General features: G+C 40.1%; 2 protein-coding genes across 2 annotated transcripts; one reads left to right on the forward strand and one right to left on the reverse strand.

Moving 5' to 3' along the window:
* The first annotated feature begins 159 nt into the window (after positions 1 to 159).
* Positions 160 to 13,117, forward strand: TOX4 (TOX high mobility group box family member 4). Its single transcript, XM_069485300.1, has 9 exons — positions 160 to 182; positions 390 to 458; positions 4,522 to 4,764; positions 5,668 to 5,928; positions 6,279 to 6,509; positions 9,344 to 9,424; positions 9,782 to 10,528; positions 11,546 to 11,709; positions 12,413 to 13,117. Exons 1-9 carry the CDS (start codon positions 177 to 179, stop codon positions 12,471 to 12,473), a joined length of 1,863 nt encoding a protein of 620 aa, XP_069341401.1. The 5' UTR covers positions 160 to 176; the 3' UTR covers positions 12,474 to 13,117.
* Positions 13,118 to 13,230: 113 nt separating this feature from the next.
* METTL3 (methyltransferase 3, N6-adenosine-methyltransferase complex catalytic subunit) lies at positions 13,231 to 25,403 on the reverse strand. The gene is made up of 11 exons (XM_069485312.1): positions 25,156 to 25,403; positions 18,328 to 18,545; positions 17,837 to 18,241; positions 16,678 to 16,853; positions 15,841 to 16,057; positions 15,427 to 15,614; positions 15,027 to 15,065; positions 14,746 to 14,854; positions 14,565 to 14,630; positions 14,283 to 14,395; positions 13,231 to 14,143 (listed from the first exon to the last, which is right to left on the reverse strand). The coding sequence occupies exons 1-11, from the start codon at positions 25,253 to 25,255 to the stop codon at positions 14,032 to 14,034; spliced, it is 1,743 nt and encodes a 580-aa protein (XP_069341413.1). The 5' UTR covers positions 25,256 to 25,403; the 3' UTR covers positions 13,231 to 14,031.
* Positions 25,404 to 25,959: the final 556 nt, after the last annotated feature.

A 25,959-nucleotide genomic window follows, 5' to 3' on the forward strand; every position in this document is an offset into this window, starting at 1 on the left:
GGGGGCGATAGCTAGCTTTTCCATACGCTCGGCGCCTGACTCGCTGCAGCCCCACGGTGCTCCTTCCAATCAGGGGAGAGCAACGCACGTCGTTGCGGAAGTGACGGCAGTTCCGTGTCCAGTGGGGGAGGTGGGAGTGATGAGGAAACTGAGGCGGTGGTAGCTGTTGTGTGAAGATGGAGGTAGGAATCGAGCGCTAAGAAGGCTGGCGAGAGATCAGGGCCGACCGAGTTGAAGCAGAGGCGGGAAGCCGGGCGGAGGGGAGGCTGACGGGAGAGGAGAGAGCGGGGTTTGGGGAGTGTTGTCAGAATGTAGGGGTCAGAATCCGTCGCTCCAGGCTAACTCCCTGCTCCCTCTAACTTATCTCGCGGCTTTCTTTTGGTTTCTAGTTTCCCGGAGGAAATGACAATTACCTGACGATCACAGGGCCCTCGCACCCCTTCCTGTCAGGGGCCGAGGTGAGCAACAGTTGCCGACGCTGCGGGGGGAGGGCGCGGACGCCAGGGATTGGGGGCTGGGAACCGAGGGCCGCAATTGTTGTTTAGAGAAAAGTGGCAGCTGCTTCTAGAGCCTATGAGGACTATCTGGGGAAGGCCTGGGAAGCTGCTGTCATCAAAAAAGCAGGATGTTGGAAAGGGATAACCTATTTAAGGAGGAGAGTGATTCTGGATTAGAAGAAAGAGTAGAATTGTCTCCTTTCGTTGGGAATAAATAGCTACAACAATCTTGGAGGGTTGCAGTAGGAGGAACGTTTTTCAGCAGCCAAAGAAATTGGGGTCAGGGGAGGAGGTTAACTAGCAGGGGGTTAACCGTGGACATGTGTTCATTCTTGAAAGGAACTCTATCGATCTTTTTTCATTTAAATTGCCTACTCTGATAAAAAAAAAAAGTTTGTAGTTATGTCTGCATACATGGTGTCAGCTTGTTTTGCTATTGACAGGAAAGGAACTAGTTGCCAAAGAACATGGAGAATTGAATAGAACATGAATTTCTGTTTGCCAGTGACTCAGACTTTGGGCAGATTACTTCATCTTTGTATGTCACAGTTTCCCCAGCTGTCAAATAGCTGTAATAATAGCTTCTTATGATGCTTTAAAGTGGAAGTAATGGTTATGGTGAGGTCCTAAAGTATTTGTGAAAAAGTTTGGTTGAAATATTGTCATAATATATATGTATCACTTGTTTAGGCAAGGCAAAAGAGAAAGGTGGAACAGACAAAATTTCTCAGTCTTTGAGAAGTCTTGGACCTTCTACCATCTTTTGAGGATTTTAATATTTTTTTCATAAGTGCTGTGAAGCATTTGCATCAGTTTTTTGTACCAGGAATTCTCAATTGCTGTTGAAAGGGCTTATCCTATAATAAATCCTGACATTTTCATGCATGAAAAGTAAAAATTAGATGGGCAAGGGACAGTTGCTAGTTTAACTTCTTTATTTCTATTACTTATTATTCTTCTCCTAAGCAGGGGGAAGTGTGAATCAAATAAGCAGCAAACTTAACAAATGAAATACAACTAAAATGTTTGGTGCTTTGCAGTCTCATTGCCAGTTTCTTCTGGGTGAGATCTCCGTGGTTTAATTTCATTGTTTGGGATGTTGTAAATCTCACACTGGCCTCATCCACATGAAAGTGCCAGTTTTTTATTTTATTTTAGTTTAGACAGGGTCTCCCTTTGTTGCCCGGGCTAGAGTGCAGTGGCATCATCATAGCTCACTGCAACCTCAAACTCTTGGGCTCAAGCGATGCTCCCGCCAAGTAGCTACTACTACGGGTGTGGGCCACCACACGCAAAATTTTTCTATTTTTTGTAGAGATGAAGTCTCACTATGTTGCTCAGGCTGATCTCCAACTCCTGGCCTCAAGCAATCCTTGTACTTAGGCCTCCCAAAGTGCTAGTGTTAACAGGAGTGAGCCTGGCCACTGAACGTGCCAGTTTCTTCTCAATCAGGTCTCCACCATTTAAATTCTATTATTTAGAGTGTTGTAAATTTCCCATTGGCCTCATTCATTTGGAAGTGCATTTTAAAATTAAATACAAGTAGATTTCACATTGACCCACTGTTCTTAATCCTCTACCCTTTTGTATGAAGTTGAACAATCAAGAGGTCACTACCTAAGAACTGGCTCCTTTTTACATCAAGAAGCTTTCCAGATTTGAATCTGTTCTTTTTGGTTTTATGACTTAAGGAATCTTTTTTTTTTTTCCTAAGAAGCTGATGGCTGAGTTTTAGGTTCAATTTCAATAGCTTCCTTTAGCGTAGGGCTTCTGTCATTGTAAACAGTTCTTTTTCTCATTACAACTTGTATACCCTGCCTTTCACTCTTAGTGGTGGTGGTAGTGGGTTTTTTTTTTAACTATTTTAATGGGTTTGTGCTTTTTATTGTATCTGGTCTTACTGTGAGCCATCCCACAATGGAATCTTTCCACATCTGGTTTTTTAGAGTAGAGGAGAGCACTCCAGATTGTTTATGAGGTGTAGTCACTTGTAGAACACTGGTCCCTTGTTTTGGATATGAATTTTTATTCTTTTTGAGTTCTCGTTAACAAATAGTATCATTTTTCATATCTCAGCAGAGTTGCTGTTTTATTTGCTATGGTAAACAGAAAATGATAGGCATCTTTTGCTTTGCCAAAGCAATCTGTATCTTAAAAAATTTGAAAACTACTATTATACAATTATTGATCTAGTACAGTACATGTTTCCCTTGATCTTTTTCTTGTCCCTATAACTTTGTTTGTTTGCATGAGAATTTGGTAAAAATCTTTATACACTTTTCCTGAAAAATGCTCACATGAACTTAAACTGAAATTTCATGAAGAGTCATGGACCTGAAGTTAAGAACTTTCACACAGTAACAAAAATTATGAGTGTGTACTGAGAAAAGCTCAATTCTTGGGGAGATTCTAGTTTTTCCTGTTAAAAACTGCTTGCTCTTATGTTCCATGTGCTACCCATTTATATCCCAGACAACTACCATTTTTTTTTTACCATACTAAGTAAAATAGAGTAAGGAGGAGGAAAATGTAGAAATTAAGTTATATACATATCTTTTTTGTCTTCTAGGAATACACACACACACATATATGTATTTTTTGCCAATGTGATTGAAAGAGATTGGGCATTGCATAGGCATGCTTTTTTCTCCCTAGTTTCTACTGGCTAGAAATTTTCTGTCTAGCAATGTCTTCCTTAAAATGTGGATCTAGAAAAACCTTGAGGAACTCTTTAAAACATGAATACATTGCTTAACCATGAAAAAAAATTTGGGTACCTATTGAATTCATCTGAATCAGTTGATATTTATCTTTAGATGGGGCAGGTAGCAAGTTAATAATCATCAGGATATTAATGTTAGTAACAATACTTACTAATGGTTATTAAGTAATTATATGTATCAGGCAATGTGATAAGCTTTTATGCACTAAATCCCATTTATCCTCACAATAATTATGTAAGGGGATTACCATTATAATCCCATTTCATAGATAATGAAAACCTGCTCAAGGTCATATGGAAAGTGGCAGAGCTAGGATTTGTACCCAGGTTTCTCTGACACCAAATTCTCTTGCCATTATTTATAATGCTCTATTGCTACAGTTAGCTCCATTTTAGTTTTTTAGTGTCAAAAAGGAACCATACCTGTTAATAGATCTTAGATCAGACATTGCTCTGTTAGCTCCATGAGTGGTGGCTGCATTCAGAATAGAGTGTGTTATTATTGACATAGTTGGACTCAGAGGAAGGGGTTATTAGGTCTTTAGCCAGGTGGAGTAATCTTTTTCTTCCTGTCTTAAAGAAAAAGCTTGGTCAGACCAAGACTAGGAATGTGTTCTGGAACTGTTAGAGAACCAGTTTGCCTTTTGGCTGTAGCAAGGTTTTGCTCCTCACTATTATCCTTATCTTGGCATTGTTGGGGTTTTCTGAAAATCCTGTACAAATGGGAATCTTATTTCTTGTTAATATAATTGCTAAAATGAATAGGAGGTAGGAAATTCTAACTATAAATATTTTAGTGGGGGATAATGTTCCCATGACTGTACCTTTTAAGATCTTTGTTTCAAAAGAACCTAAAATATAATTGGCTAAAATATAATTGACAGTGAATTTCTGTGGTCTAATAGTTCAGGTATAATAACTGCTACCTATTAGAATCTGTAGAGAGATTTCAAGCATCATAGCTAAACAGGTTATAAAGGTTGGGTCTTAACTAATGTATGAAAATAGTTACTCATTGGAATAATAGGCAGAATAATTTAGGACAACTGAGATGGTAAAGATAGAAAAGAGATAAAAGAATTGAAAATTGTGATTGCTGTTGGCAGCCAGTATGTGCCAATGGCCAAGGGTATGAGGAAGAAAAGAGGTTAAAATTAAACAGGTCCTAATAAATCAATAACAAAATAGGATCCTAAGTTGAAAAAAGGTACACTGAAAATTCCCAGTGCCCATCTGTGTTCTTCACTTAGTGGTACTCAGTTTCTCCTCTTCCCACTAATTTTTTCCCTTTTTTCCCTACAGACATTCCATACTCCAAGCTTGGGTGATGAGGAATTTGAAATCCCACCTATCTCCTTGGATTCTGATCCCTCACTGGCTGTCTCAGATGTGGTTGGCCACTTTGATGACCTGGCAGACCCTTCCTCCTCACAGGATGGCAGTTTTTCAGCCCAATATGGGGTCCAGACATTGGACATGCCTGTGGGCATGACCCATGGCTTGATGGAGCAGGGCGGGGGGCTCCTGAGTGGGGGCTTGACCATGGTAAGGGGCAAGACATTATCAGGTTCACCTAAGCTTATGGGCATGGTGTTAGAGGAGACAAAAGTTACTCTCTGTTCCCCACTACATTTGGGTATTACTTGTTTTTCATTCTTTCCTGCTAACAGCTCACCAACAAAGACTTAATTTCACTTAAATAAAGGAGATTTCCCATTGGGTCAATGGTAAACTGTCCATTTACCCTGAAGTGAAAATTATTTATTGTGATTTTTGGAAAAAAGGGTTTTTTCCCCTTTTATTATGGACTTCACATCCTGGGATTCAAATGTGAATGATAGCTGGTGCATTGAAGGATTTATTCAAAAACAGTCTGAACCAAACTTAGTATTAATTGTGGATTGGTATGAGATATAAACCAGTGTATTGGGCTTCCAGCATATCTCATCAGTAGTACATAGCCATACTCTGTATTTGCTGCCACACATTTCTAACATTGGCCCCATTTGCTCTGATTGCCTATGTATTACAGCTTTAAAAGCTGTTATTTTGGGAGGGTACGTACAGATGGGAACTTTTCCTTTACTCAGTATGTCATCACTACCTACAGATTACTGAAAAAGTTATTTGCTCTTTAAATTGTCTAAAGTTGTTACGACTTCTCTGATTATTTTTACTTATTTCAGAAGGCCTTTGAGTGCAAAGAAGTAAATTTACTAATTTCTGTACTTTTTCCTCTTTTTTTTTCCCACCATGTACAACCTGATGATCTGTACTTTTTTAAAAAGCTTAATATGTTTTATATATAGACAGATTGTTTGATGTTTCATAGAGTTTAAACTGATTCAGTCTGGGTAAGCAAGGAATTTATAAGCTGTCCTGAATTCAGGGAGGAAAAAATGGTGTTTTTGAAATTTATTGTTTAATTAGTCCTTCTGCTTCTCTCAGGACTTGGACCATTCTATCGGAACTCAGTATAGCGCCAACCCACCTGTTACAATTGATGTACCAATGACAGACATAACATCTGGCTTGATGGGGCATAGCCAGTTGACCACCATTGATCAGTCAGAATTGAGTTCTCAACTTGGTTTGAGCTTAGGGGGTGGCACCATCCTACCACCTGCCCAGTCACCTGAGGATCGTCTTTCAACCACCCCTTCACCTACTAGTTCACTTCACGAGGATGGTGTTGAGGATTTCCGGAGGGTGAGGCATTCCCTGCCAAAATCAATTGTGCTGTCATATTCTAGGATAAAACTCTTAGCATATAGAGCCTAATCAGTATTCTTTACTCCTGCCCTGCCATCTCTGCTCTTTTCTGGGTATGGGTTTCCACCTCTCAATTTCCAGTTTATAATGCTCCTCCCAATCCCCATTCTTATTGGTCCTCACATACTTTACAAAATGTCTTTTAATCCTATTGCCACTATTTTTAGCATTTCTGAAAATTCTATACATGTGGTAGTTTTTTCCTATATAAAAGTCCTCTTGCAGTTCTCCAGTCACAGTACTTCCCTTCTTCCATCTTGTAATTCCAATTCTTTTCTCCCCTACAGCAACTTCCCAGCCAGAAGACAGTGGTGGTGGAAGCAGGGAAAAAGCAGAAAGCCCCAAAGAAAAGAAAAAAGAAAGATCCGAATGAACCTCAGAAACCAGTTTCAGCATATGCTTTATTCTTCCGTGATACACAGGCTGCCATCAAGGGACAGAATCCCAATGCCACTTTTGGAGAGGTTTCAAAAATTGTGGCCTCCATGTGGGATAGTCTTGGAGAGGAGCAAAAGCAGGTGAGCAAATACTGAGGAACTTGTAGATAGTGAATGTTCCAGAATTTTTTAAGGGTATAAAAACTAGACCTTCATCTAACTTTCTTACACGTCTTTATCTAATGTCATCTCTTTGTTAGTGACGTTCATACATTATCCTTGTCCTAGAAAACTCATTTAAAAATTATTAGTAATTATTATAAAAACATTTACATGTACAATAACTCTGTAAAATAGCTACCATCTCCACCTTTTTACTGAAGGTGGAAACTGGGGCCCACTGCCCACTTTAGGTCGTATAATTTTGAAGTGGTAAAGTTGAGAGACAAATCTAGGTTCTTTAACTCCAAATCCCTTGCGCTTTCCACTAATGATGTCTCTTATAATTCCTCATGTTATCTTCAACTGTTCCACTTTTAGCTATTTAATTTTTCTAAGCTTCATTTTTTTCCCCATTTGTAAAATTAGGCTAGTCCTCATAATATTCCTGTGGCTAACTCTAAAATCCACTACTAAGCTTACATTTAAAATTTAATTTTTAGGATTTTCTCATTGGCCTAGTATAAACTTGAGAACTATAGTTAATCTCCCTAAATTTAATCTAGACTTTAAAAGTAAATGAAACTGTGATACTGTACAACTATACAATTGAAATTGAAGATGGCTATAATTATCATTACCCTGTATCCCCAGGTCTTAAGTCAAAGTCAGTCCTCTATTTAATATTTGGAACAAATAGCTGAATTTTTTGTAGATAACTTGTATCAGTTATCTATTGCTGCTCAGCAAACCACCACAAATTTAATGGCTTAAAACAACAGCAATTTAGTATTAGGTTATTAAGTATGAAATGTCCGATTTCCTTAAGTACTAAGTATGACAGCTGATATCTGACATTTCACTTTGACACTTCTACTGTGAAGGTACATCCTCAGTCTTTCAAATGCATGTTCTGGCTTGTGATTATCTTTCAGATTTTTTTAGAGCAATTTTTGTGAAACTATGCATAAGTCAAAAATTCGTGTTATTTTCAAATACGAGTTCCGTTGTGAAACCATGCAGCACAGATAGCTCGAAATATCAACAAAGTGTTTGAGAAGGATGTGGCTAATGAACACATAGTACGTCGACAGTTTGAGAAGTTCCGTTCTGATTTTAATCTTGAAAACGAGCCACATCGCTGACCTGAGACCAAGGTGGATAATGATGAACTGAAAGCTGTAGTGGAAGCAAATCCATCTCAACCTATGCATGAATTAGCAGCAAGGTTTGACATTACTATTCCAACAATATTGGACCATTTGAAACAAATCGGCAAGATAAAGAAGCTGGATAGTAGGGTTCTGCGTGAGTTGAACGAGCATAGAAGAGAAGTAGTCTCGAAGCTTGCCTTTCTTTGCTGTCATGACATAAAGGCAAACCATTTCTACACCATATTGTTATGTGTGATGAAAAATGGATTCTTGTTGACAATCGCAAGCATTCAGCACAATGGCTGTATAAAGATGAAGTGCAAAAACACAGTCCAAAACTGAATATGCATCAAAAAAAAGCTAATGGTGTCAGTTTGATGATCTAATGTTGGTATTATCCACTGCAGCTTCATGAAACCTAGTCAACTGATTACAGTGGATGTCTGCTGCAACCAATTAGATGAAATGATGAGGATGCTTGTGATTAAGCAGCCAAGATTGGTTAATAGAGACAGGCCAATCAATCTTCTTGCAAGGTAACGCTAGACCACATATTGCATAAACAGTGCTGCTCAAACTAGAGAGGCTGGACTTGGAAACTGTCTGTCATCCACCATCTTCACCAGACCTTGCACCAACTGACTACCACTTCTTCCAGGCTTTGGACCACTTCTTGCAAGGAAAAATATTCAATTCTCAACAAGTTGTGGAAAACGCCTTTTGCTGTTTCATCACCACTCTTTGAGCTTTTTGCTGCTGGCATAAACAAGCTACCAATAAGATGGCAAAACTGTGTTGATAGTTTAGGCACATACTTCAGTTGTACTGCTGCTTGTTTGAGATGTAATAAACTACACTTTAGATTTGAAATTGGACACTTCATATTTAATATCTCTCATGAATCTGTGAGTTGGTTGAGTGGTTTTCCTGCTGTTTTTGCCTGGGCTCATTTCTGTGTTTGTAATCAAATGGTGGCCGGTATGGCTAAGATGTCTTTGCTCCTACGTCTGGCAGTTCATACTACCTGTTGACTAGGACACCTTGGTCCTCCTTCATATGGCCTTTTATCCTCCAAGCAGGCTAGACTGGTTTCTTTACAGAGCAGCGTTCCAAGAACACAAAAACATGCTTCAAGGTCTTTTAAGTCTCAGTGTCACTTCAGCCACATTCTAATGATCAAACAAATCACAGAGCTAGCCCAGATTCAAAGAAAGAAGAAATAAATTGGCTTCAACTCTTGATGGGAGAAGGGGCATGCAGGATGAGAAGAATTCTTGTGGCCATCTTTGCAAGCAATTTACCACATTTCTTAAGGGATAGTACACTGGTTAAGCATAATCCCAGGCTAAGCAGACTAGTGATCTTACAAGTTTTGGGGGTCAGGGTTTATTTTTGTAACACAAGTGAGCATGGGTTGATGTTCACTTTAGAAATGTAGTTATTCTTGCAAGACTCTTGTTGGTTGGGTGTCACTTTCAGCAGCATGCTTAGTGGAGTAAGTCTGCCATGGAGGCTGCCTGGACTGTTAGCTTTCAGAAATATATCCCCTGAAAGGGGTTGGCAGTGATTAGACTGAGATGAATTGTTATTTGTTGATGAATAATAGAGAATTATCTTTTATAAGAGTAAGGGGACTTTTTAAACAATCTGGCTTTCCTGCAGGTGTATAAGAGGAAAACTGAAGCTGCCAAGAAGGAGTATCTGAAGGCTCTGGCTGCTTATAAAGACAACCAAGAGTGTCAGGTAAGAGTGTTAGGGTAAATAGATATTTAAATCAATAAGAAATTTTGTGAACTGTTTTTTAGTAGTTATAAGAAAATACCACCAAAATCCTGTGGAACTTATTATAAGTATTAAAAGCTTATAAAAAGTATGTAACAGTTTTCCTGCTATTTCCATCATATAAACCTTGCCAGTCTTTCTGAGTTTATTCATTATTTCCGGTGGGTACTTAAGCCAGAGTAGTACCCACAGCTGCTGCTTTTTTAAAAAAATCTGTGATGTATCTTTTCTTGGGAGGTAATTAGTAGGAATATATCCTGTGGTAGACGGTAAACCTCCCAGTGACTTTTTTTTTTTTTTTTTTTGGTCATCTTTTAGGCCACTGTAGAAACAGTGGAATTGGATCCAGTGCCAGCATCACAGACTCCTTCTCCACCTCCTGTGGCTACCGTTGACCCAGCATCTCCAGCTCCAGCCTCAACAGAACCCCCTGCCCTATCCCCTTCCATTGTTGTTAACTCCACTCTTTCATCCTATGTGGCAAACCAGGCATCTTCTGGGGCTGGGGGTCAGCCCAATATCACCAAATTGATTATTACCAAACAGATGTTACCCTCTTCTATTACTATGTCTCAGGGAGGGATGGTAACTGTTATCCCAGCCACAGTGGTTACCTCCCGAGGGCTCCAACTAGGCCAAACCAGTACAGCTACTATCCAGCCCAGTCAACAAGCCCAGATTGTCACTCGATCAGTGTTGCAGGCAGCAGCAGCAGCTGCTGCTTCTATGCAACTGCCTCCACCACGACTACAGCCCCCTCCTTTACAACAGATGCCTCAGCCCCCTACTCAGCAGCAAGTTACCATTCTGCAGCAGCCACCTCCACTCCAGGCCATGCAACAGCCTCCACCTCAGAAAGTCCGAATCAACTTACAGCAACAGCCACCACCTCTGCAGATTAAGAAGATTGTGCCTCTACCCACTTTGAAAATGCAGACTACCTTAGTCCCACCAGCTGTGGAAAGTAGTCCTGAGAGGCCTATGAACAACAGCCCTGAGGCCCATACAGTGGAGGCCACCTCTCCTGAGACAATCTGTGAGATGATCACAGATGTAGTTCCTGAGGTGAGCCTCTGTTTAAGTCTTTCCTCTAGTCCATTGGAAATGTGTAAGAGCATTTTTGGTTGACTTGATAGAAGTGGGGGTTGCTACTAGCATTTAGTGCCCGGCAACCAAGAGTATGAAACATCCTGCAGATGAGAGTTTGCTGCCAGAGTACTTGTCCCACCCAGGATACTCAAAGTGTTTTTGGTGAGAAACATTAAAGAGGGCCTCCTGTCCCAGACCACTCCTTAAACTAAGCAGAGGTAACACTAGTTTACTTAGAAAGGAAAGAGCCTAAGCAGTTATTTTTTTTCAGTTTTCTACCTAAGGATCCTAAACTTTGGAAGTATAAATCCTTTCATTTCTCTTAGGTCTTCACTGCTTAGTTTAATGTTTTAAATGTGTGTGGGCAGGGGAATATAACCAGAAAATTTTAATGGGTTGAGTCTTTTAAAGACATAAACAGATGCTAAGCACCCTAGTTTTCTTTAACTTGTACATGACCAGTAGTCATTTTAAAATATGGGTGTGTTTGAGACTGTAGTTGTACAATTAAGGAAGTAATCATTTAAAAGAAAAAAAAAAAAATACCCCATCAGCAGGAAACTTTATAAATTTCCAAATTCTTTTCCTGTTCCTAATAGCACCACATTTTGTCCTCTCTTAGTTAGCCCTCCCAGTCTAGCGTAGTTGAGGTGACTCAACCTTTACTCACATTCTTTTGATTTGATACTTTCAGAGGAATATTATTCAAGCATAAAATAAAGTCAATAACGGGCTAGATTAAAATTAAAGAGCACTAGCATATGCCAAGACTTCCCCCGATGGGAAGAATCTTCATGTCAGCCTGCTTGGCAAAGTTCTGAAGCTGGGCTATAGAGAGGGACACCAAAAACTCACCACCTTCTGAAACTTTACCCCCATTTGTGAGGGATTATAACACCTGTGGCTCCATTGGTTCCTAGGGATAACTTGACTGGCTCATTAGCTAGGCAGGGAGCAATCTAATCCACCCTTGGTGCTCTCTTCCTCTCACAGGTTGAGTCTCCTTCTCCAATGGATGTTGAATTGGTGAGTGAGTCTCCTGGGACACTCTCACCCCAGCCTCGATGTGTGAGGTCTGGCTGTGAGAACCCTCCGGTTGTGAGTAAGGACTGGGACAATGAGTACTGCAGCAATGAGTGTGTGGTGAAGCACTGCAGGTGAGCTTACAGTTCCCCTTCTTATAATGCAGGTATTGCTAAATTAACTGTGTTGGGAACCATGGTAACCTTGAGCATATAATTGGTGTCACCTTACCTTAGGTAGAGTAGGTTGGTATATATGTGATCTTAGTAGAGGGGCTACTAGAAATTCCCCTGCTTGCTTAAAAAGACCTTATATTTTCCACATAGTCAAAGATGACATAATTAGCAGTTCACACTTTTCAATTACCATTTACCATGCTATGTATGATCTTTAAAAGTATGAAGATACTTTAAGCTGTTGGTGATAGTGAATATTAGTTTTTCAATCCTTAGTGCAAATCAGACCACCTAGGGAATGAGAATTTGGAGAGGAATGGAAAAGTGAAAAGTAGCATAGTAAGATGCCGGGAGGCAGGGAGGGAGAAGTTATGAAGAGTTTATCCTTCTCCCCAAATTTTCCTGGAAATTACCAGTATCTGTGAAATAAGTCATTTGTATTTCCTTCAGATCCTCTTCAGTAGATTAGCACTGCCTCTACTTCTAACTTTTATGCCTCTTGTTCTTATATTACTAAGGTAATGCTGTCTCACCTTGGTGCTACAAGAAATTAAACTGGGAATCTATTTGTTAAAGCCAGAGTTAAAAAGAATTTATCTAGGCTGTAATTCTTTTTCTGTTCATGTGTAATTCTGTTGATGTGTATCTTTTTCTTTCCTAGGGATGTATTCTTGGCCTGGGTAGCCTCTAGAAATTCAAACACTGTGGTGTTTGTGAAATAGTCCTTGCTGTTCTCCAAGCCAGGGAAGATTTATCTGGAACATGTCCAAGAGCCTGTTTTTGAAATACAAGCTTGGCTTCTGGTAGTGCCTGATCTCAACCCAGGATGGCCCTTCATACTTCCCCCTTTTCTCCCTTCAGCAGAGGCCATGAAGCAGGGCCATTGAGTTTGCTATAATCTGGAATTGCTTACTCCTTTCAACTAAAAGCAGAAATGCCAGTGATAATAGCAGAAGAAAGGGTGAAGGGAGTATGGACAAGCAAAACATAGGGATGGTAGGGGTGCTGTGGGGGTTTGAGTAAACTTATTGGTATAATTGTCATAGGACTTGCCTAAAATATTATTAAAATGATGGGAGAGTACTCAGCTTTGAGCCTAGGAGAAACTGCCACTGTGTGCATCCATTTTAAAAGGGTTGAGAGATTACATTAAAGGTTCCCTCTTAAACCAGGAAACCACTATCACATCAATACACTGCTTTGAGAACAAAGGTTTTCAACACAACAGGCACACTGGGCTGAAGGTAAAATGACATTACCCAGGAGTTTCTTATTTATTTCTCTTTACGAATAATATTGTCTTTGCAGTCAGCATCCTTATACAGGTTATCACAGTTTATGAGTGTAAGAGGCAGAACTCTACATCCTTAAATTAATATAAGAGGTTTCACTGAAGTCTAAAGAAGTTGTGTTCACTTGTGTTTGATGAAATATCTTTAAAAGATAGAGATGTTTTCACTTACATAATATATAGGCCAATTCTCTTCATACCTAGGTACTTATTTAACCTGTTTTTTTTTTTTTTTCTTGGAAGTAAGGTAAAGAATAATAGATTAGCAAAGCCACACAGTTAAATTAGAATAAGCAAAAGTTACAGCATGATAGTCATAGTGGTGATAACCTTAAGTGAAACTCAAATTCTTACCTTGAGAAATGCTGTCCTAGAGAACCCCTTCTTCTTTTTTTGAGAGAGAGTCTTACTCTGTCACCCTGGGTTAGAGTGCAGTGGTGTCAGAGTAGCTTACTGCAACCTCAAACTCCTGGGCTCAAGACATCCTCCTGCCTTCAGCCTCCCAAGTAGCTGGGACTACAGGTGCACGCCACAATACCGGGCTAATTTTTCTATTTTTAGTAGAGACAGGGTCTCGCTCTTGCTCAGGCTGGTCTCAAACTCCTGAGCTCAAGCAATCCTCCCACCTTAGCCTCCCAGAGTGCTAGGATTACAGGCTTGAGCACCATACCTGGCCTGAGAACCCCTTTCGTAACTAATCACTTTGATCTATATAGTCCTGTTTTATGATGATCAACATTTTAATGTTTTCCATGGATTCATTTAGTTTGAACCCTCACAACAACCCAATGAGGTAGATAATATTCCCATTTTACATATAAGGAATCACACACTGTTAAAGTGGAAGAGCCAGAATTTGACCTTGAACTCCCAATTATAATACAAACGTTTATTTAAATAAAGAAAAAAGGGTATTGTACAAATATTACTTTTCAAGTTTAGTCTGCAGAGCCATGGCTACAGATGCTTAGCTCTGTAGGGCAGTGCTTCTATAAATTCTTAGGTTTAGAGATGATACCATCTGGATACCTTTGCTTGAACCGTGCAACTACATCTGGGTCTAGGAGGTGGATCCCATCTAGTTGGTTTCCAAGGGTGATCCTGAAACGAGAAAAGAAGGGGAAAACCAGAAATCCTGGAATTAAAGAGCTAGTGGAATGTGAGGGGTAACTCTACTAACTTATGACCTTGACCATAAACAGTTTTGTCCCAGAACTAGCCTGTTCTCTAGTCACCTTACCAGTTGGGTTGCACATTGTGTGGTCTTCCAAATAACTCAATCTTGCGAGTGCCAGGGGATAGTCTCTCGATCATGCCATAGATTTCATCTGGTTTATGACTGGTGGAACGAACCTAGGAAATAAAGACTAGCTACTTTTTAAATTACCCAAGATTGCAATTCTAGCCATTTCTATTATGTTTATGATCCAAATGAGAAAAACGTGGGATGACAATACACCTGACATGAATAACTGATGCCAACGAAAATGTGGAAGCTTTGGATGCTTGGGGAAGCACATACCTCAGCTACGATCACATCACAATCCAGACCCTGGTTGAAGCCTTGGGGATTTCCTTTGACACCAACCTGCTCACCACACGAAACAGATTACTTGATGAAACCACAGCTTTTGAACTTCTCAATAAATTAAATAATCCCTCTTTATGTTCCACCTACTGAATTGGGCCCCACTGCTGCTCACCAAGCAATGTTCTTTCCCATGGTTCAACCAGTGACCTGTACGGCCTGTCCGAATGATGCGTTGCAGTTGATTTGTCTTCACCCAGATAATTTCATCTACCCGTTCATAACTGTGGGGCATAAGAAAGAACTGGAGCTTTAACCAGGCTTTCATAGGTTAGAAGCAGTAACATCTACAGAGGCAAGGAATCACAGGGAAAACTCTGGGAGAAGGGAACATGTATCTCTCAACTATACCAGTAAGTATTTCCCTCAAAAGAAAGCAACACAACTGCTACTTACCCCCAGAGGTTTAGACATTCTCTGCCCAACTCCATGGCCCTAGAAAGAAATAAGACTTAACTACTTGTATGCCCATATTTTTTTTTCCCTATATAGTATCTGATGTTATAAACATTCGGGTCAGTGAACAAGATACCATTAAGGCAACAGGGTGGATCTGAGAATGAAAAGATAAAACATAGGATCTATTCTCAATGACTTTACCTTTCTCAAAGAACAGTGTAGAGTTAAATATAATTTGAGGTATCATTTGTGTTGTAAACAGGCATTAGGGCTCAGTAGGAAAAAAGGCTGAATCAATCATACATTTAAGAGCAGGGCTAAGAAAACCCAGGATTTTATCTCCCACCCAGTACTCTGTTAAATCTGCCCAAACCTACATATCTTTGAACTGCATTACCTGCCTGTGACCCAGAGGAAGAGAAAGCCATCATCCTGCAGTACTGGGATGTTGAGCCTGCGCATCTCATCATCTGTCAGGGTCCCATAGGGCAGCTCCATGTGAATATCCCAGGGTGGGTCAGCCATCACCACTGCAAACTTGCCCAAGATACTGACGTCCAGGTAACGGATATCACAACAGATCCACTGCGTAAGGTGGTATTTGGTCATCTTCCCTTATTTCACTCTCAGATTCATGGCCCCAGTCCCTGTTGCATTTGATTTTCCTATTCCCTTGTAAGCATATCTATCCCACTCCATTCCCAATCAGCAAGACAGACTGCTGATTTATGCCCTGCTTTCCTACACGTATGGCTGCCCTACTCAAACATAAGTGCCTAAGGTGAGATGAGTTTTCTGAGCAAACAGGTACCTGAGGGGGGAAGAGTCGATCTGCACTGGAGTCACCTCCAACACTCTGTGTAAGAGCAAGCTCCTGGCTTGGGGTATGGTCTTTGCTGCCAGGAGCCTCAGAATCCATGCAAGCATCAATTTCATAGTGAACATATTTGCAGGTATCCATGTGGAAACATGTGTTAAGGAAAGAGCAGTCACCTAAAGACTCGTCAGTGTGTTTATTGATAATTCGTCTGGGGAAATAAGGGAAAATCAGAATTAAGATGGTGCTTAAGAGGTAGATCTCACAGTTCAAGTTCCAAATGGTTTCAAAATTTCTTGTTTTTTATTACCCTCCCCTAATTCTATTGTTAGCGCTTCCTCCAAGAGTTTTAAGGGAAGGGAGGCAGGTGACATGGAAATCCATAATTCACACTAAGGAATAATTATAATTTCTCTCTGAGCAAAGACTTGGTTTCTTCTCTTACCACAGGCAGGAAAGCAGTGCAGGAAGGACTTGGTTGGTTAAAGCAGAATAAAATACTGACCTAAGAGTTCAGGTTCCTGTTTCTCCTAAGATCATCTTCCTTCCAGAGAACTTTAACTTTTTCATTGTGGCTCAGAGACAGATGCCTTGCTATTGCAAGAAGAAGGGAGCATTTTAAGAAAATCTCACATCTATTTGGGAGTGCAGCCTGTATTCCTTCCCATGCAATGCCACTTCTGAAAGTATACCTTTACAGTCTAGAGAACTTAGACAAACCATAAACTAAATAATAGGATTACAGACAGAACTCCAATGACTGGAAGGAATATGCTGAAAGGAATGACTGCTTCTGGGAAACCCATCCCATGTCATTCCCTCCCAAGAGACCTGAAGTGCAGCTTGCGACAGGGTCGATCAGCATCACTGGCTTTCATGCACTCCTCCTTGGTTCCATAGTCACAGAATTCTTGTACTTGGGCCCGACCTCGTGAGCGAAACTTTTCAACAATGGATTGTTCCTTGGCTGTTGTAGTATTTAATAGCTCTAGAATCTCCTGACTGACCTGTGACAGAAGCAGCCTTGGATTTAAAAGGGTTTGTAGATCAAATTAGCTCTTAAACTATCTCCGCAAAATTCTATTTGACAGTAATGTCTTATAAGGGATAAATCGGCTAAGTTAACATCAGAAAATTAGAACCTTAGGATAAGAAATTTGTCAGGGGTTCAGTCCTTCCTCACAAATCTACATTTAGGATGAAATTAAAACACAAGAGGCCTGGTCTCTACTGCTATGCATTAAGCTAATCTTCCCTCCCCAAGAAAGCATTCCTTCCCACAAAAACCATTTATATTTGCTAAGGTACAATGCTAAACACTTTACTGTTTAGCTCACGAGTCTATTCAACAATTCTACAAGGGAAAGTACTATGGTTACCCTCACAGATGGGAAGACTAAGGCTCAAGAGAAGTTAATTAACTTGTTCAAACTCACACAACTAGAAGTAGCAAATGGATGCGAACTTATGTCAATCCAATACTTATACTCAGAACCAATCTGCATTGTTTAATCATCAATTTCGATAATTACTGGTCCACAGGACTATCTTCTAAGATTCCTCTCCATTCATATCCCTGTATTTCTATATTTGGATTCCTCTTCTCTTAATCTGAGGAGTCTTCCAAACAGATTCAATGACAGCTTCTTGAAATCAGGGTTTTCTGACATTGGCAGTATTGACATTTTGAGCCACATAATCTTTTCAATTCTTTGTTGTGGGGGATTGCCCTTACTATGCATTGTAGGATGTTAAGCAACATCCCTGACCTCTATCCACTAGATGCCAGTAGTATTACCCACATTATGACAATAAAAAGATTTCTAGACATTGCCAGGTGTCCTGGGGGGCTGGAGGGATCAACCCCAGTTGAGAACCACTGCTTTGAACCCTCAATTCTAAGAATTACTACTTGTCCTGAGGGTGAATTCTTCTCTATCAAAGCTATAACTAAGAGCATATTGTGAGAATATTTCCATATGATCCCTACCTTCTTGCTCTGTTGTTCCTTAGTGGACTGTTGGTTCAAGAGGCTCTCTATCTCCAGATCAACATCTGAGGCAGCATGTTTCCTTGATTTCTTGGCTGGTTCCTTGGCTGGTTCTGATGCTGAAGAGGCCAGACCAGAGGCTAACGAGCTAGCAAAGGCAGCTACTGTGGTTGAGTCCTGTTCTGCACGCCGCTTCTGCCCTGCAATAGTCCCTGCTACTTCCCCAGGGCCTTTCTTTTCAGCCACAGCACCCATCATGGCAGAGAGCTTGGAATGGTCAGCATAGGTCACAAGAGTGGGATGTGCATCATCTTGTAGGAGACCTCGCTTTACTTCAATCAACTCCTGAGCTGCAAACTTCTGTAGGAGGCTTTCCACCCCATCTTGAGTGGCAGGGGCATCTGGCTAGAGAAGGAGGAAAGAAGAGGGCAATAAGACACTGACTATGAACTGAAAATAAGTGGTAGATCTTAACTTTATCAGATCATTACCGTGGAGATGGCAAGACGGATGGACACAGCATCAGTGGGCAACGTTAAGGCCAGATCAGAGAGGTGGTGTAGCAACTTCTTCTCTAACTCAGGGTCTGTAGCTAATTCAGGAACTGCTGAAGCTGTGCTAGGCTTAGGACCACCAGAAGTGGGTACAGTAGGCACTGGGCTGTCACTACGGAAGGTTGGGGACAGTGCTGCCTCTGGATTCCGTAAATCTAATAAAGAGAAGTAAAAATGAAAAAGGGCAACCACTGTCAAGTCTAACATTCCTCAGAAGTCAAATTCCCTAGCATTTCCAGTACATAGGTCTTTTATTTCATACAGGAAATATTCTAACCAACTTTAGCACTGTATTACCTTTCCTCATTCAAACTCAAGCATTCACTGCTTTGCCAAGATAATCCTGGATTTTCTAAGAACTGCCTACCTTTTCTCTATTGAGACGTGTTTTCCTAATTCCTTGTCCTTGCTGTGCTTCAAAGGAAGTAAATTAGCAGCACAGTAGATTTAAATGTCCCTACCACCTCCCTTCTCTCACACTAAATGTTATAATCAACCTACATTTTAATAAAAGCCAGAAATATTAATATTTTCAATGACCTAAATTGGGATCAGATTATCTTTTTCAGGCATATAGTTTGAATTTTAATGAATCAAGACCACTGGTCATCAGAAAATGTACAAGATGACAGTGTTGGAGGCAGAACAATGTGACCTGAACCACTCATATACACACAATCTTATAATATTTTGATGAAGCCCTGGTCACCAAATGGTATTTTCTTACTGTGTATTGTTATCATCTACTATTACTTCACAAGCTGGGGCAGCCATCATAACATTAATAAGATTTAAGAAGCTCATATTAGGACAAAATGTTTTCTTTGAGAAAGCCTAATATCTATGGTTATTTAGTTAAAATACAGATGAAAAATTAAACTCTTAGGGCCTAGACTGAAATTCTGTTAAATAAAATATATCATGTAAGTGGGTCATTATTAGTTTACATTTAGAAATATTTTTGAAATTTCCACTCTAATGGAACTCAATTTAGTAAAATCTGACTCAGAGGCTCCAAAGAAAATGTAGCTGAACACCAAGAACCTTGCTAGAATAGTTACATTTTATGAAAATAAATTATACCCTATTTGGAGAACAGACTCAATTCCATGCTAGCTGGAAATGTTAGATATTGATAGAACTTTCTTTACTTTGCTTATTTCTTATCATTCCTTTATGTTTTGCTGAATCTTAGACTGGAACTTTTGCCGGCTGAACTGATAATAGAGGTTCTTTGTTTTGATAAAGAGGTGTTGCACACAAGGAAGGGTCATGGAAGCACTCTGAAGGTCTGGATGAGAAAAAGTTTGAGACTAAGTGACCTAAGTTAAAAATATGTCAGAAATGTTTGTGACAATTACTATTTAGCTTACTTGGAAGACTATAAACAAAATTCCTACATTGAACAGAACTAGACTGGTGGTGACTGCTGAAATCCCTTGAGATTCACAAAACCTATAAGTCTAATGAATTTTAGCTAAAATGCCTTTATGGTCTAAGTATAGTAAAATATTTATACTAGGCTCAAACTCTGAGCTTTCTTTTATTAGTCAAGTTTTTAATTTCTTTAAAGTAACCAAAAATGTCTTTCATTAAACAACCTAAGCACAATCAATGATAAAGTTCATTAATGCAAAAAGAAAAAAACAACACAAGGCATTTTGAAATTAGGACTTCAGATATTACATACACAAATTTAAGTGTTACACATCATATATCAACCTTTTTAACTCATAAAGTATGCCAAAGGGGGTAATAGATCATATAAATTATAGAACTAAAGATTTTGATAATAGAAATGGAGGCAAAAGGAAAATGTAAGCTTTAAATCAACACTCAGCATATGGGTCTTATACTTTGTTATGTAGATTATAAAATTCTCAATATTTTAGGTAAGCCATAAATTATCTACTTTCCCCCTTATTTTATGTTTAAATATTGTACCAAGCACCTTGTAGTATAGTGCTGTTGTCATTAGCATGAGTTTTATTTTGTTAATCAAGGCCTAAGCTCTCTATAGACAATCTCTTTACATCTTGATTTTGCATATTGTCCTCATTTCTTGCCCATGTGACTTAAATGAAAATAACTTGCGAGTACTGTCAATGATCAAAATGAATACCAGATTACTGAGCATTTTCCATTATTTCAAGCTAACAAAGGTCTCCCAATGATTCTTTGCCCATAGTATTTTGCATTATTAATGATGTGGATACATTTTAGTTCATTTTATATCCTTGTCTTTTAACATTTGAGTTCAGTTGTAAATAATAATCAAATTTCAGCAATGCTATAAAAACCAAAATGTGGTAGGAAAATTTGTATTTCCTGTGAGAAAGGAACTGAATAATCTGAACTTTTATCAAATCTTTGGTTACATCTTGTGTGTGTTTGACAGAGAGAGAGAGAGAGAGAGAGAGAGAAACAGAGATAGGGCCTTGCTTTGTTGCCTAGGCTAGAGTACACTGGCACAATCATAGCTCACTACAACCTCAAACTCCTGGGCTCAAGTGATCAACCTGCCTCAGCCTCCCAAATAGCTGGGACTACAGGTGCATGCCACCACCACACCCAGCTAATTTTTCTATTTTTTGTAGAGACAGAGTCTTGCTCTTGCTCAGGCTGGTCTCAAACTCCTTGCCTCAAGCAATCCTCCTGTCTTGACCTCCCAAAGTGCTAGGATTATAGATGTAAACCACCACACCCAGCCTCTTTGGTTATATCTTAAATGATGACATGATTAATAAACTAAGAGAGTGTGTTTCACAATGTTTTCCTAAGAATCTTAAAGCTCAAAGAACTATATTGTTTGAAATAATCAAAAGAACAGAACCAAATGATGGGCCAGATGAAGCTGTGGGTCAGAAGACAATATATGTTTAATTAGAACCTCAAAATTACTTTTGTAAAAGTCTTAACTATATTATTAGATGGATGTACAAGTCAAGAGATATGTCTGAAAAAGAATCTTTACATTTAAGGGAGAATACAGTCTTGTCAAAATTATTAAACATGTTTAGCAAGGACCTGGACAAAAGTATCGAGGCTCCAGTAGTTAGGTTTGCATATGGCACAAAGTTTAGTTAATACCAAAGTATGGTTAATATCAAGGAAAAATGAAATGAAACTTAAAATGACCAAATGCAATTAGAATTATCTATCTAAAGAGTATGAAATTCTGAGCTGTAGCTCTGATGAAAAAAAAAGAAAAAAAAAACCGAAAGAGTATGAAACGGAAAAGTATAAAGTATGATAAAGAACAATTATAACCAAAAAACAAACAAAACCACAGGTAGAGGACAGTTTGTCACAAAAATGACAGGAAGACAAAAGTGAACACCACGTAATCAGGGATGTAATACACTGACATAGTGGCTTTTAAAAAGTTAATTTTGTAGATCACTTTGTTGAAACAATTACTTGAATCCTCAAGTTCCCTTTTCCAATTGCTATTGCTGAAGGGAAAAATAATCTAGTCCATACCAAAATTAAATAAATATACCCAGGCATGGTGGCACGAGCCACCAGTAGTAGTCCCAGCCACTAGGGTGGCTAAAGCAGGACTGCTGGAATCCAGGAGTTCAAGGTTGTAATGCACTATGATGGCACCTGTGAATAGTCATTGTACTCCGGCCTGGGCAACATAGCAAGACCATGTCTCTAAGTAAATAAATAAAATTAGATAAGTATCTTTAGAAGAAATGAACCTACCCAAGGTATTGCATTCTTCCATGCTAAAAAAGGCTCAGGGGACTAAAATAGTGATGGGCTATCTGTGTGGACAAATGAGGTGACAGAACAAGGCTACATTACCTCTTACTGAAATGCATACACTGAAAATTAGTACTCAATGGGTTTCTAATTATAAAAGTATCAGACCATTAGCCCTTCTCTTCTTCTGACTGAGCAACTCACCCAGATAGCCCACATCCCACTACTACATACCTGATGATCATTTTAAGGATCTAGGTAGTAAACAAGACTTTCCATAAAACAGATGTTTCTCTGACTTCTTTAATATATTACCCAAGTATAATCTGTTTCACTACAATGCAAATTAGCTGATATGCAATTGGTAAATAACGAATGTGGGAATAACATGGAAAGCTTATTGGTTTACACATGATTTTTCTCATGTTAATGTTTTGAAGTGGTGAGAAGTTTTCTCACAGTTAAAGAGCAAACTTTGTCAATATATGAGCACCTTCAGAAAAAAAGGTAAGAATTCTACAGGAATGCCTTTAAAAAAAAAATCTAAGTGACTAGCTTAGTGGCTTCAAGAACTGCTACACTTTGTATTATGTTAAGCTATCTGGAAAGATGCAAGTCCAGATGAAGAAACTGCAAAGACATTTACCAAACAAAAACAAGACTGATGGGAGCAGGAAGTAGAAGTCCCTTGGCTTCAAAGTTGTAACAACTTTCATTGTAGGTAGAAATGTCAGTGGAGATTTAAATATGCTAGTGTTTTTAGTAGAATTGTTACTGAATGGGCTGTAGTAACAAAGTTACATAGGTTTTGAGTAGGCTTCTAAAACTATTTCTTCTGTAAGACCTGCTATTTTTAATGCACATATTTGCAGAAAGCAAGATTCTTCAGGAACACACATAAAAATATAGTAGAAATGCCTGTAATCATATCTTTCTGGAATGCTGTTTTTGAAAAAGGTGATAGGATACTTAAGGCCAGTAACTGAAACTTATGATAACTAAGAAGCAATTGCAGTGGAGCATAGTAACTCAAACTTGTAATACTAGCACTTTGGGAGGCTGAGGCAGGAGGATGGCTTGAGCTCTGTTCAGGACCAGCCTGGGGAACATGGTGAGACTCTATCTTTACAAATTTTTTTTAAATCAGCTGGGCATGGTGGCAAGTGCCTATCTATAATCCTAGCTACTCTAGATGCTGAAATGGGAGGATCGCTTGAGCCCAGGAGTTAGAGGTTCCAGTGAGATATGATTGAGCCACTGAATTCCAGCCTGTTCAACAAAAGCAAGGAAGACCCTATCTCTGGGGGGGAAATTTAAAAAATAAAATAAAATAGAAGGCTGGGCGCGGTGGCTCACGCCTATAATCCTAGCACTCTGGGAGGCCGAGGCAGGTGGATCACTCGAGGTCAGGAGTTCGAGACCAGCCTGAGCAAGAGCGAGACCCCGTCTCTACTAAAAATAGAAAGAAATTATCTGGCCAACTAAAAATATATACAGAAAAAAAAAATTTAGCCGGGCATGGTGGCACATGCCTATAGTCCCAGCTACTCGGGAGGCTGAGGCAGGAGGATAGCTTGAGCCCAGGAGTTTGAGGTTGCTGTGAGCTAGGCTGACACCACGGCACTCACTCTAGCCTGGGCAACAGAGCGAGACTCTGTCTCAAATAAATAAATAAATAAAATAAAATAGATATACATAAAAAGTTCCAAAGAATATATATTTTTTTTAAACCAGAAAACTAGATCTACAACAAGTCAAGGGAATTTAAGTTTATATAGCAAGAAAAAAATTCTCCCCCTTGGGTAATTCAGTAACTACTCCAAAGCTTGACTACTAATTATTCCCTGATAGTATGACTTGCACTTCTTTCTCTACTACCCTGCCCTCCTATCTTCTCTTTAATTATCTAAGTCCTATACCGCCACCGAGGCAAAAATTCAAGTGCCAACTCCACTATGACAGCTTCACTGACTATACCAGTTCTTGTGACTTCTCTTTTCACTGTATTGACCAGATTCATTCATTTGGTATCTTACATTTATTATTCCTGGCTTTTTATAAGCATCTATCCTTGATTCCCAACTCAATTTTAAATTGAGGGCAGGAGCCATGTCTTACTTATTTTTGTCTAGCTAGACTCATGAACACTGTAGATACTCAATGTTTATTAATTAGGGTGGGAAGGAGTAGCCTGCCAGTGCATCTTCTAGTTCCAGGGGCCAACATGTGAGCATATACGCCTAATATGATCAAAACAAGATTTCGAGATGGAGTCTAATATATTGATAAACATTGGAACACGCTATCACAAGGTGATATAGATTCACTATCTTTGCAGTTTTGTAATTGATTTGCCTTAAATGATTCAGGGTTTGTGCCGGGGGTGGGCAGGGCAGAATCTGACAATCTTTTAAAGTTCCTTCGGGTTTTATGACTGAGACAAAGGGGGCAACGGGAGGAGAGAAAAAGTTTATAGACTAAAAACAAACGTTTTCAGATTCTTGCCAGGTATGTAAATGGTTAAGTCAATGCCAGTTCCCCTACTCATTTAGAAAACACCAAGCGCCAACTCTGTGCAGGCCACTAAACTGGGCACTGTGGATATAAAGGTTTGGTCCTTGCTCATTGTGCCCACAGCCACAAAGAAATGACCACTGCAAAGCAGTCGCTATAACCAAGGGAAAAACAAAGCGCCACAGCAGCAACAAAAAGGGAGACTTGCTGCTCCGCGGGATAGGGGCTGAGAGGTCTCACAAAGGCGACGACGTTCTCACAATCTGAAGAGAAGTGGGCAAGGCAGACGCGGGTGGGACTCCAGCATCTTTCCGATAAAAGTGAACTGGAGGAACCGAGGCCCAGGGTGACGGGGAACCTCGAACTACTTGCAGGAGGGAGAAGATCTGCTAAGGGGGGCCAAGGGGTACCAGTGTATGAGGCGTTAAAGAAATGGACGCTTGGGAAAGGTCACTGACTTTGTAGCCTTTTCTCCCACCCGCCCTCTCGGGCTGAGTCTCGGCCCCGACAGCCCTTCGGCCCGACATTCCAGCGCCTCACCCAAGTGCCCCGAGTCCTGCTTCCGCCTCCGCTGCAGCCTCTCCCGCAGAGAGTCCAGCTGCTTCTTGTGGGCTTGGATAGAGCTCCACGTGTCCGACATGTTAGTCTTCCTGACCTGACGCGTCTCGAATCAGGCGCGGCAGACTAGCACCTCCCAGCCCTGGCTCCAGGAAATATCCAATTCTCACGCGGACTCCCAGAGGCTAACCGGAAAAGGATCCCCCGAGATGCGCAAGATGGAAAAGTCATTTCCGGTTTCGCGCTCGCCTGGAGGCTGTAAAGGGAGCCACGTTAGGTGTTGGCCGAATGGCGGGTATATTCCTCATGGGAAGAGCGCTCCCGTGCGCAGTGAGGCTGTGGTTGCCATGTTGGTGCCTGGCAGAGTGGCCATGTTGCTTGTAGACGCGCATGCGACCATGTTGAATGTCAGGAAACGAGTCCTTAGAATTGATCCACGCTAAGATAGCACTCGCAGAGTGCATTACGCGTAGTACGTATTTTTTAAATTAAGGATCAATAACTCCATTTGACAGTTTCGTGCTAACTTACATTTTCCACTGAAGGTGTTGTAGGTTCATGTCTCCATGCATTCATTTACACACACACACACACACACACACAAAACCCTGTAACAGTGCTCCCTAAGGGGTTAGGGGAGGGCACGCGCATGCTTTGTGGGGGAGGGGGTGAGAAGGGCTGATGGAGGAGCTATTATAAGACGTCTACACATACGTATTCTCACTCTTAAACTACATACGCAAGTATCTCGGGTACTTGATTAAAATAGAGTCCTGATAAGGGGGT

The sequence above is a fragment of the Eulemur rufifrons genome, chromosome 2, assembly GCF_041146395.1.
Source record: "Eulemur rufifrons isolate Redbay chromosome 2, OSU_ERuf_1, whole genome shotgun sequence".
NCBI lineage: Eukaryota > Metazoa > Chordata > Mammalia > Primates > Lemuridae > Eulemur > Eulemur rufifrons.

What these genes read in the sequence shown, in the direction of transcription:
- TOX4 (XM_069485300.1), top strand. An exon ending in AAGACAACCAAGAGTGTCAG is followed by an intron (nt 9,425 to 9,781) that starts GTAAGAGTGTTA and finishes GTCATCTTTTAG; the next exon opens with GCCACTGTAGAAACAGTGGA. An exon ending in TGTGTGGTGAAGCACTGCAG is followed by an intron (nt 11,710 to 12,412) that starts GTGAGCTTACAG and finishes TTTCTTTCCTAG; the next exon opens with GGATGTATTCTTGGCCTGGG.
- METTL3 (XM_069485312.1), bottom strand. Translation starts at nt 25,255, where the DNA reads ATGTCGGACACGTGGAGCTCTATCCAAGCCCACAAGAAGCAGCTGGAC. An exon ending in TCCGTCTTGCCATCTCCACG is followed by an intron (nt 18,242 to 18,327) that starts GTAATGATCTGA and finishes CTCCTTCTCTAG; the next exon opens with CCAGATGCCCCTGCCACTCA. An exon ending in ATCGACTCTTCCCCCCTCAG is followed by an intron (nt 15,615 to 15,840) that starts GTACCTGTTTGC and finishes CACCTTACGCAG; the next exon opens with TGGATCTGTTGTGATATCCG.